This window comes from Centropristis striata, chromosome 19 (assembly GCF_030273125.1).
Source record: "Centropristis striata isolate RG_2023a ecotype Rhode Island chromosome 19, C.striata_1.0, whole genome shotgun sequence".
In the NCBI taxonomy this organism is placed as follows: domain Eukaryota; kingdom Metazoa; phylum Chordata; class Actinopteri; order Perciformes; family Serranidae; genus Centropristis; species Centropristis striata.
In genome coordinates, this window is record NC_081535.1 from 30,352,905 (window position 1) to 30,364,994 (window position 12,090).

The 12,090-nt window shown below is 41.2% G+C and overlaps 1 protein-coding gene across 2 annotated transcripts in view; it reads right to left on the bottom strand.

Moving 5' to 3' along the window:
* xrcc4 (X-ray repair complementing defective repair in Chinese hamster cells 4) overlaps nt 1-12,090 on the bottom strand; it is a 37,572-nt gene that overhangs the window by 2,492 nt on the left and 22,990 nt on the right. The window contains exons 6-7 of one of the 2 annotated variants that reach the window (XM_059358529.1): nt 9,893-10,034; nt 4,685-4,984 (exon numbers count right to left, since the gene is read on the bottom strand). In XM_059358529.1, the coding sequence (XP_059214512.1) occupies nt 4,915-4,984; nt 9,893-10,034 (212 nt within the window). In that variant the 3' untranslated portion in view covers nt 4,685-4,914. Of the gene's footprint in view, nt 1-4,684; nt 4,985-9,892; nt 10,035-12,090 lie in introns of those variants that run through there. The other variant, XM_059358528.1, reaches the window with a different exon arrangement.

A 12,090-nucleotide genomic window follows, 5' to 3' on the forward strand; every position in this document is an offset into this window, starting at 1 on the left:
AGATCACCACAGAATGCCACAGGAGGTCTTTTCCACCTGTGGTAATCAAACTGTATAACTCCTTCCCTCTCTGTAGGGATGAAAGCTGACACATTGGACTGACTAATATTAACATCATGTTTCAAGATTTAAAAATGCATTGCAGTGTAAAAGGATGTACTTATTATGCCCTAATATTGTTATAAAACTAAAACGACATCGATACAACAATGCTATCGTTTATCGTGATAGTTTCTGGGAAAATATATCATCCTACAAAAATGTGTAATGGTGACAGGCCTAGGTAATCAATAGTCAGAAAAACAACCTCTCTAGAGACTTAACTTCTCTTAACTTCCTTCTGTCTTAAACCATCCAACATGGAGCATCTCTCCCTGACTGATGAACATAAATCCAGGTGATCTGAGGACCACCAACAATCCAGAATCTCCAGCTTTAAGTCACGAGTTCAGGAAACAAGAACACAAGACTGCCGACTCTCTCGCTCCGATGTAACGATGATTAGCTGAAGGAGATCGAGGAGAAAATGCCGGTGTGAGAAAGCAGAAAAGAGCAGAGAGGCCCCGAGCTCATTTAAATCATTACCAACTGTACGACAAACACTGCCGCTGCGCTGCTGGAACCAGTTAAGAGGAAACAAGAGACGTGTTCAGTGCAGAGGGGGAGCTGCTCCGTCCTCGCTGCCACGGAGGACCACCGGAGACTCCAACACATGGTGGCGAGGGGAGGGGACCAGAGCGGCTTCAACCTCTGAGAGGTGAGGTTAAGCTCCGGCACCGGGCACTCAGGAGCCCCCACACAGAGCCGGTCTGGGGACATACCAGAGCTGCAGCATGAGCACCAATTACCTGCTGGTCTGAAGCTCCACAAACCAAACACGAGGATTAGTTTTGTCTAAATGAAACCAAAAAGCAGGTATCAGTCTGAGGTTTCCACTGCACTACAGAGATAAACAGCTCCGCAGCGTGACGGACATGCTAAGAAACAACAAATTACTGGATGCAAACAGAACACAAAGAAGGAACGAAGGAAGGAGGGAAGGGAAGAAGGATGGAAGGAAGGATAGAAAGAAGGAAAAGAGGAAAGAAGGAAGGAAGGAAAAAGGGAGGAAGGAAGGATGAAAGGAAGAAAAGACAAGAGGAAAGGAACAAATGAAGGGAGGAAGGAGGGAAGGAAGGAAGGAACAAAGGCAGGAGGAAAGGAAAGAAGAAATGAAGGAAGGAAGGAGGGGGAGGAAGGAAGGAGGAAGGAAGAAGGCAGGGAGGAAGGAAGGAGGAAGGAAGAAGGAAGGGAGAAAGGTAATAATGAAGGAAGGCGGGAAGGGAAGGAATGAAAAAGGGAAGAACGAAGGAAGAAGGGATGGAGGAAGAAAGGAAGAAGGGAAGTAAGGTAGGAAGAAGGAAAGAAGGAAGAAGGAAGGAAAAGGGGAAGAAGGGAAGAACAAAGGCAGGAGGGTAGGAAGGAAAGATGGAAGGAGGGAGGGAAGGAAGAAGATAAGGAAGGAAGGAGGGAGGAAAGAAAGGAACAAAGGAAGGAAAGAGAAAGGGAAGAAGGAAGGAAAGATAAAGGGAAGAAGGAAGGAAGGATGGAAGGAAGGAGGGAGGAAAGGGAAGGGAGGAAGGAAAAAGGGAAGAAGGAAGTAAGGAGGGAGGGAGGAAGGAAGAAGGGAAGGGATGAAGGAAGGAAGAAAGGAAGGAAGGGAGGAAGAAGGAAAGAAGGAAGAAGGGAGGAAAGGAAAGAGGAGAAGAAGGAGGGAGGAAATAAAGAAGATAAGGAAGGGAGAAATGAGGAAGGAAGGTAGAAGGAATGAAGAAAGGAAGTAGGGAAGGAAGGAACAAAGGCAGGAGGGATGGAGGGAAGAAGGAAAGGAAGAAAGGAAAGGGGGAAGGAAGGAAGGAAGGAATTAATGGAAGGAAGGAATGGAAGGAAGGAAGAAGGAACAAAGGAAAGAGGAATGGAGGATGGAAGGAAAGATGGATTCATGACTGTTGGATTTGAATCTTTGGATGTGGAGGAACTTTAACAGGAGAAGTGAAGCTGACAGAGCTGATCTCTGAGGGAACGGAGAGCCAGAGACGACAAACACAAGAACATGATTGTAACTTGTGTGTCTGGTTTGCTTTTTGTCTCATTTTAAAGCAGAACAGTAGCTACTGTCAGCCACATGTCGCAGGTCGAAAGAGTGACGTCACTCTTTGAGATTATTGAATTATAGTTTAAAGCTAAAGAAGAAAAATAGTGTTTGATGATCAAAGGGACATGCATCATGAAATACAAAAAATATATGTTATTTCCATCTTGAAACCTCGCAGATTTATCTTTAATTCTTAAGAGTTGGACTCAGAGCTGTAATGGATCCTTTCCTGTGACAGAAACACACAGCTTTAACAAGAATCCATTCATAACTTGTCCTGATGTTGGATCATGTTGGAGGGACGCAGCTCTAAACCCTCCCAATGAGGCTGCAGCAGGCCCAGGTCTTGGAGTGATTATCTGTGATGGCTGCGAGCGATGTTTGATAGTTTACAGAACCGCTCTGTGTGTGTGTGTGTGTGTGTGTGTGTGTGTGTGTGTGTGTGTGCGGGTGCGTGCGTGTGTGTTGCACTGCTTTTCATGGGAAAACTGTCCTCTGAATACACAAACACGTCTCACAGACATTCGTGTTAACAGGAACTACAATGAGTCAAAAAAGGAGAATTTTAACATCAACAACCAGCTGTTTACTGAAATAAATCTCATTTTCTGTGAAGTGTCTAAACCAGAGAAACATAAGGAGCAGCTCAGCTTATTAGATCTTTTGAGATCAGAAGATTTATCTTTTTTTTTTAATATATGCATTTAAATAAAAGCTTCAATCAACTTCAACTGACTTTTTTGTCAAGAAACATGCATTTGTTTCTGATTTCTGCAAACAACTAGAGAAAATAGCAATGACTGCAGAAAACAAGTAAAAAGCTGGAATCAGCTGGTTTTATCTCAATAAGTAACATAATATACCTTTTTAATATACCATTTTCCATGGTATTCTTGATAATAACCAAAATCATTATCAAGAAAGCCATTGAAAATGTCTAGATATCAGCTCTTAAATTAAATTCTTATCAGATATTTTTGTTGTTATCATTATATTTGTCCAAACAAATGTATCTTTAGTTGTACCAGGCATTAAAATGAACAAGAAATTGAAGAAAATAAAGGATGTCTAATCATATTTTTCCATGCAGTATGCTAATAATAATAAAATAAAAGTCTTAAATCAACTTAATATTTTGTGAAGAAACATTTTTTTCTTCTTTCTGCAACCATTGCAAGTAAATGGTAACTATAATCTAACAAGCAAAGAAAACAGCAATGACTTCAGAGTTAAAAAAAACAAGTAAAAAACTGGAATCAGCTGGTTTTAGCTCAATAACCAACATAATATATCTGGTTTGTTTAATATGTACTGTACACAAAAAATCTACAAAAGTAATAGTTCCAGTACTTAACTTCAAACATGTTTTAAGAATAATCAGTTTAAATCTAGGCTATATTTAGAATAATTTCACCCCTTCACCTTGACATCAGACAACTTTTTCCAAGCACCTACGTTCTCTTCAAAGCCACCAGACTCAATTGACAAAAACAGTGATTTTACCTCACAGGACACAAGAGTTGCTGCTCTTCTACTACCTCGATCTGTTAGTTTATGCTATTGAACTGACCCTTTCAAAACACTAAAGTCGCACACTAACACAAATGAGCTACCCGATCACTTAAACTAATATTGAGACGCAGTGCTCTACTAATAGCCACCTCCATTTGCCTCGATTTTTGTTAGTTTGGACAATCTTAACTAAAATTTTAAAACAGAAGTCTCCAAAAAATCCAAATAAAGTAACTGATCGAGGTTGTGGTTGATCAGCAACTCACATTTTCTATAAGGTAAAATTACTGTTTTTGTCAATGGAGCCTGGTGGCTTTAAAAACGGCTAACAGCTTCAGTTCGCCTAATATAAACCTAAAACAGGGCTGTCTGACAGCAAGTTAAAGCAATAAAAATGTTTTAAAAATAGCAACACTCAAACTGATATTAAGGCTGATCTGTGCTTTCTTCAAAGCCACCAGACTCCATTGATAAAAACACAAATCTTACCTCCCAGAACTCATGAGTTTCTGGTCCACCGCTGCCTCAATCTGTAAATTAGCTTCAGTTTCTGTGGAACAGAAACTGGAACAGTTTGGTAAATCCAAACTAACCTTTTAAAAGACATTATAACAAACAAACCAACTGATCGAGCCTGTGGTGGACCAGAAATGCCTGTGTTCTGCAAGCTAAAATTACCGTTTTTGTCAATGGAGTCTGGTGGCTTTGAAGAGAGCACAGATAACAGCTTCAGTTTCCTGTCACAAAGAGCTGATACTAAATATTAAACTAATATTGAGGCTCTGTGCCACCTTAAAAGCCACCAGACTTTATTGACAAAAACATTGATTTTACCTTGCAGAACACATGAGTTCTTGGTCAACCACTGCCTCGATTTGTTAGTTTGTTTGCATTACAGAGTGACTTTGGACATCTCAACTAAAAATTTAAAACAGAAGTCTACAAAAAAAATCCAAACAAACTAACTGATCGAGGTTGTGGTTGACCAAGAACTCGTTTTCTGCAAGGTAAAATCAATGTTTTTGTCAATGGAGTCTGGTGGCTTTAAAGACAGCTCCAGTCCAAGTTGTAAAAACTGCAACAGAGCTGTCTAACACTAAGATAAAGTGAAGAAATTGTTCTAAATACACTGTACCCCTCAACTGATCTCCTTTTTAAGCTGCTGCCGTCCACAGCAGGACATCTTTACTGCAGCAAATAATCTTATTTCCCAAAAATTAGAGCAATTTCTTTAATTATTCCTCATCTTCTGCTCATGTGGCCTTCATTTAAACTCTCTCCGGGCTCCTTCTCCTCCTCCTCCTCCTCCTCCTCCTTTCTACGCTCCCTGCAGACGACCTGCGCCTGGTAACTCCACTAAAAGGTGACTGGGTTGAGTGGTGATGGAAGTGGAAAAAACACAATAGGGTGGGTGTAGGAGCAGCCAGCAGCCACCTCCCCCAGACAAAGGCCTCTCTTCTGCAGCCGCTGTGTGCCAGCTCAGAGGGAGGCAGGCATCAAAACCTCCAGCCAGCCACAGCTGCTCATCGGCTCACTGCTGCGTCTTGTTGCAGCAGTGAGTGGTTGGTTGGTGGTGCCCATTACCGGGGCTTATTACCAGCTCTGACAGCAGCTGGGGATGGATGGCACCACTTGCGGCCATCTGCGTGAGGCCACAGTTTACAGTCGCTGGCACTCTCGGCAGCTTGGACGCAGTTTTATTCGCCCTCTGTCGGGAACAATGTCAGATTGAGACGTGTCTTTGGAATATTTTCTAAATGGCCATGTCCAAAAGAGAAACTGGCAAATGGGAGATATTGGAATAAAAGCGTGGGTATTGTGGGTTTTTTGGATGTGCAGCAGCGTGTAGATACAGAGACCATAGACGAGTGTGAAGGAGAGAAAAAGAGAAAGTTGCATAATTGTTTCTTTGACTGACTTTGGCTCCCCTGTCGCTGTCTTAAGACCTCCCTTAGAAATGCCCCCGCTGCCCTGTGTTCGGACCTGAGAATAACAGGCATTCACCGATATCCAAGATAATCAAAGGCTCGCTTCATTTTCTCTCTTTACTCTGGTGGTATCCAGGTTTTCAGATATCTATCTGGGAAATTTCTACAGCCTGGATACAGACGTCTCACCCACCACCAACATCTACACTGTTTATTAGAGCTTTGTAGGCAGGAGTAGAAATTAATATCTGTCTTTATCTCACAGTGCAGCTGGATTTTCACACTTTTTCAACATGAAAAGATTAGAGTTTTGTGAGCCAGGGAGCTGAACTTCTTACTGCTTGACTCGTAAAATTATCTGGCTTGCTATATCTTGTGTTGTTGCACTAGTTTTGAAACATACATCCAAGACTGTTTGTGATGATAAGTTCAATTATTAACACTCATTTTTGATCAGAAATACCATGGATTTCCAACACAACACTACCTTATGAAAACAACCACAATCTAACAAAACGGCTTTTGTTTACACTTCATTTAAATGGGGTAGATATGAACAATAATAACATGTACATATGCACAACCTTGTGTTTCTCATGCTAGTTTGACTCGTTTATGTTCATTTGCTTTCTTGCGTCAGACGACCAGGTGTAGATACCAACATTTCCTTTGGATATTTCTCTCTGTCATCAATCAAAACGGGCAAAAAAAACACTACTGCTGTACTACGCTGTACCTGTTGTTAAACGCCATCACGTCTGGGAACTGCATCTGCATGCATGTCGCTACTTTAGCAGTATAAACCCAAAATAAATGTATTTTCTTGTGATTTCATGTCAATAAATGGATCAAATGATTCAGAAACAACTCCGACATGATGCTGATGTCTGAATTGATGCTTTATCAGGTCTGTCTGCAAGAACACAAGATCACTGCTGTTAAAAAGACTGTTTTCTGAATGGAGTCTGGTTCAATCAGAGCGATGCTGTGCAGGAGAATCATAGTGCTTATAGGCTTTTGCAGCACAGTGTCAAACTAGTTTTAAATACTTCAAATACAATTCAAACTATGTGAATTGTGATGCCGGACGTGAATTTGTGTTTTTGCAATGGATTTTGTATTTAATTCTGCCATGCAAAAAACTTGAAATGCTAAAAATGTAAAAGAAATCTGCATGAAGAATCATTTCACTGCTGAGAAAGTAATTTGGTGGCTTCACACACTAAGTTCATGAACATTTGGGAGAGCTGCTGCTGCAGCCTCCTGATGTTTTCCACGCTCTCATTAGTGGAGCTGCGTCTCCACATAAAGTCCAGAGTGGAAAAGGTCTCTGGTCCCGAGGCGGACTCATCCCCAGCTGCTCCGCCTGCAGCCAGGCAGCATGTGTTAGTGCGCTCAAAGAGATAAAACAGATAGAAGAAATCATAAACCTGCAGGACTACGCTGCTCCTTTAGCACCAATAAAAAGTGTTGAGAGCTGAATTTGATATTCCCTCTCAGAGGAATGTTGTAAATGTGATGACGCCCTAAAGGTGAACAGCTGGCCAGAACAGAAGGGGACCGGAGCAGGAAGCTGCTGCTGCTGCTGCTGCTGCTGCAGGAGCTCGGACACTGGAACAAGGTCACAATCACTCAGCTTCTACACTTCTGCAGCACGAGTCTCCTCCGAGCACTCCTCTGAGTGCATAGAGCTCTGAAGCGTCACGTTTATGAATGAGATACTGAGCCTCAGAGATGAGATTCAGTGTGGTGCAAAGAATTGATTATTCCACTTGTCTTGGAGTATTTTAGGTCCATAATTCAGACAAAATGAGGAGCTCAACAAGGAAAAATAGGCCGTATGAAGCCAAAATAAAGTAATTTATCTGTGATTTATAAGACTTTATTTATAAGATTTAATAGACATCAGTCCAGTTTTCCATGACACTATTACATACGTTGCATACATATTGTATTACATATTTCATAAGTAATTGTATAATAAATAGAACATATACACAGGTCTAAAGTTAAGTTTCTAAACCACTTTCAGAGCAGCAAAACAAAAAATATTTTTTTTTTTTAAGTTTATTGACTTTTTGGGTTGCAATAGCTGGTGTTTTGGTCATGTTTTCAGTTTGTTTATTTGTTTGTTTGTTTGTCAGCAGAATCACAGAAAAACTACTGGCCCGATTTTCATAAAATTTGGCAGAAGGTTGTAGCATGAATCAAGAAAGAACCCAAACAATGTTGGAGAAGATTTGGAGACGCAAATACACTACTTACTGTGAGACAGAGAATTTGTGCTGCATTCATGTGGCGTTGGAATAATCAGAGTAATTAGCTCCCATCTGGGAAAAATCTCTCCAACGCCACCTCGAACCTGAACGTGAATGTTGTGAGATGGGACATGTGTTGGTGGAGGTCTGCGGTGCACTTCTAGTTTCCCATAAATAATTTTTTTTCTTAAAAGTCATAAACATAATCATGATTACTGCCAGAAACACAACATTACTAAAGATGCTGTCAATGAGGTCAACAGGTCCAAGAAAATGGATTTTGGGTGTTTTTCCAGAACAAGACTTATTTGTCTTTCACATTAATGTTTTGATAAAGAAGTTAATTAGTGTGGCAGATAAGCAAACCAATGGTGCATTTAATGACTAAAGCATGACAGTTTCAGCATATAATCTACACATAAAGGTTGTATTTTAGACATGGAGGCAGTTTGTATTTTTCCTCTGGTGACGTTGAGAGGTCGTTAATCTCAGTGTTGCATTTTTCCATTTTTCGCCCCATCACTCTGCATTATAACCATGTTTATCTTTGTTCTAATAAAGATACTTCTGCTGCCTCAGCCATAGTCCTGTCACAACATTTAGTTTAAAGCCTCAATTTGGCAAGCAGGGCTATGTACCCTACAAGAATATGTTTGTTTTTTCCAGGTAAAAGGTAGAGACTTGGACTTGTTACATGGACTTTTATGACTGAGAAGAAAATATATACATAAATATGGATATTAAAGAAGAATTAAAAACAGATTTTTGCAGAAGTTCTGTGCAGTCTATGTGTAATAAGAGAACATAAATAAATAATTTAAAATACTAAAAAAACATCATAATTGATGTTTTTTATGCCTGCAAAAAAAACCCACAAAATCGAAATTTAACAGCTCTAAATGTGTTGCCCTCTGCCCAGTACCAGGGGTTGGATCTGAAACGCCTCAACGTCTGAAAATAAACTTCATCGTCTATAGAAACCATGGGAAATGCTTTAGGCTACGTTTACACGAGGACGGTCTGAACAGAAGACGCAAAAGTGGCGTCGCGTCTTTAGCGCCAACACGTCTACAAGACGGACACGGTACGGCGGAGCGTATTTAACTTTTCCACTTTGGAAGGTGGTTTCAGATTTTTGCGTCTTTAAGCCCCAAAAACGCCGTCACCGTCTAAACGAAAGGCACTTCCGATGAAATATTTTGTCGTTTTTACCCGCGAGCGTCCTCGTGTGAACAGGGCCTAAGTCATAAAATGCACATTACCTTCCATATATGAGCTTATCCGCTCCACTCAATATATTTTGTTCTAGTTTATATTTACAATGACTTCAGTATTTGTCTCTGTTCATTGGGGGTAAAAAGTATCATCCATCCACATTTCATCATCGCTGCTGTTGAGGAAATCCACACTGGAAACCACCGACCAACAGCAGAGTTCTGCAGATGTTTGCTGGCCACATTCCTCCACATATTCACGTCACTGATTGCGTTGCCGTCCATCAGAGTGTGAAGGAGGTCTGAGGGCTTGTGTGTGTGTGTGTGTGTGTGTGTGTGTGTGTGTGTGTGTGTGTGTGTGTTTCACGTACAGCTCAACGGCAATTTGGGGGTCAACGTGCAACCGTGTGATCGTTCACGTCCAGAGAGGAACGCTGCAGATCGGGTGTAACGACCCGACATAAACTAGACCCCTGACAGGAAACTTTTATGATGTTTGATTTTCCCATTCAAGGGGGGAGAGAGGAGAGAGAGGGGAGGAGGAGGAGGAGGGGGGAGGAGAAGCCAAATCATCTTTGTGTTTTGGTTCTCCAGTAAAGAAGGGAGGTGTACCCTCGCCTGTAATAAAGTGCATTTAAAGAGATTAAATCAGTGTTTTAATGTCCTATTTTTGGTCGGAGGTGTCCCACCCGACTGCACCAAACAAATCTGAAGAGTTTTACGAGCTGCAGAGGCAGTAAACTTTGCTCCAAGATAGAAACCACGAGGCAGGAGGAACTGCTTTACTCACATTGTCAAAACAAACAGAGACACATGTAGGAGACATTACATGCGGTAACCACGTACCTCAGTCTGTGGGAGCTCTGTGGGCTCGCTCGCTTCACCACAGTGTCCGGGCGGCCGAGGTGACGAAAGCGCCGCTTGCGACAGGGAGCAACGTCTGTGATGTCCTTCAGGCTGTCGTCCAATGGGCTTGCAGTAGATCGCTCTGTAGAGGACAAGACACACAATCTGTACCAGAACCAGATTTGTTCCACTTCTTGTCGTTTCCTGAGTAAATAAAACAATGTTATTGTTGGTTTTATTGGTTATGAATAGGGGTGTGACGAGATCTCGTGGCACGAGATCTTGCAAGATTAAACTTGACGATATTTCTTGTAGCGCGAGATTTGTGAGCTATCTAAACTTCTATTTGTGACCTGTGGGGGCAGTAAAAGGAAAAGAAGAAGAGGAGGAGAATGAGGGGAAGCAGCAAGCAGCCAGAATGACGTTGCAGGGGACGGCGGCTTGTTAAGAAGAGTAAGAACGAATCGAATCGGCACAGTCCTGCTAACAGGCTAACAGTTAGCTCTGTAGCAGTACAGTGTGTATGTGCTAACAGGCTAACAGTTAGCTCTGTAGCAGTACAGTGTGTATGTGCTAACAGGCTAACAGTTAGCTCTGTAGCAGTACAGTGTGTATGTGCTAACAGGCTAACAGTTAGCTCTGTAGCAGTACAGTGTGTATGTGCTAACAGGCTAACAGTTAGCTCTGTAGCAGTACAGTGTGTATGTGCTAACAGGCTAACAGTTAGCTCTGTAGCAGTACAGTGTGTATGTGCTAACAGGCTAACAGTTAGCTCTGTAGCAGTACAGTGTGTATGTGCTAACAGGCTAACAGTTAGCTCTGTAGCAGTACAGTGTGTATGTGCTGCTGCTGCAGGAGGTGTTCACTGAGCGATCTCTGATTGTTCACAACAAGCACCGGACACTCTGTGAACAGTTAGCGATGCCGGTCAAGATCTCTATGTTTATGATAATTAGCCATGCTGCTTTGTTTTGATCAGCTGCTGATGTTGTGCAGTTAGCAACGGCGGCCACAGTTGAGTCTCCCGTGTGTAATCGTATGTGATCACTGTCGAAACTGTCGCTAAGTGATTACGCGCCGATAGAAAACCATACGTCATCTCCGGGGTTTCATTAATCCCTTTTGGGATTAAGGATTATCTTATTTTAACTTTTTATAAATTTTAGTTTTAGTTTGAATTTGTGGAAGAAGAAGTTTATTTAACGCTCATGCTTACATCATGCATGTAAAGAGTTATAATAAAACATTTCTAAATGCATATGCAACTCAGTCATATATTGTGTCATTGTAGTTTTCTTAAAATCTCGTCTCGTCTCGTTCTCGTGAACCCAATATCGTGTCTCGTCTCGTGAGCTGAGAGTATCGTCACACCCCTAGTTATGAAGATTCTTTTTTTTTTTTTTTTTTTTGTAATCAACTTTTTATTGATTTTAAACATTAAATAAAAAAAAAAGCACATGAATCGAACATACATAGAACACATAGAACACCCCCACCCATCCCTCCCTTCTACATCCCCCTCCCCAAGGGAGACTCCCTCTCCCCTCCACACCATCCCCCCTATGAAATACACAGAACACCCCCCATACCCTCACCTTCCCCACGGAACACACAGTTGTACAGAGACATGCTTACAAAAACAAAATCAAAATAATCAGATAGGATAAAGTCAGATACAGGATTACAAACACACAGCGTTACAAGTGAGCCTCAGAGGTCATGACAGCAATTTTTTAACATCCTCTGCAGCTTTTTTCCACATTTCCAGTGTTTGTTGCTTAGAACCATTAATGCGAGCTGATGACCACTCCAGGTAGATCACCTCAAGGAGAGCTTGTAACCAATGTGTTATTGATAACTGGTGTGGTGGAAGCCACCTTAAAACTATGATTTTGAAGTTATGAAGATTCAAAAGTTCTTGTTTTTATTTTTGTCCAATGTCTGAAAAGTGGAGCTAATGAAGAGTTCCAAAAAGAACCAAAAACCCGATTTATTCCAATCCCGTCAAAGGAATTTCTGGCAGAATTTAAATCAAATAATGTAATAAAAATGTTTAAATCTCCTATTTTATGACAACTAAAACCAACTATCGCATAATATATATTATAACATACAACATTAAATACAATTTTGCTTTTGTAAGTAATGTCTAAAATGTGAAACCAGTGAAGAAGCTCCGAATAGAACTGGAAACCCGA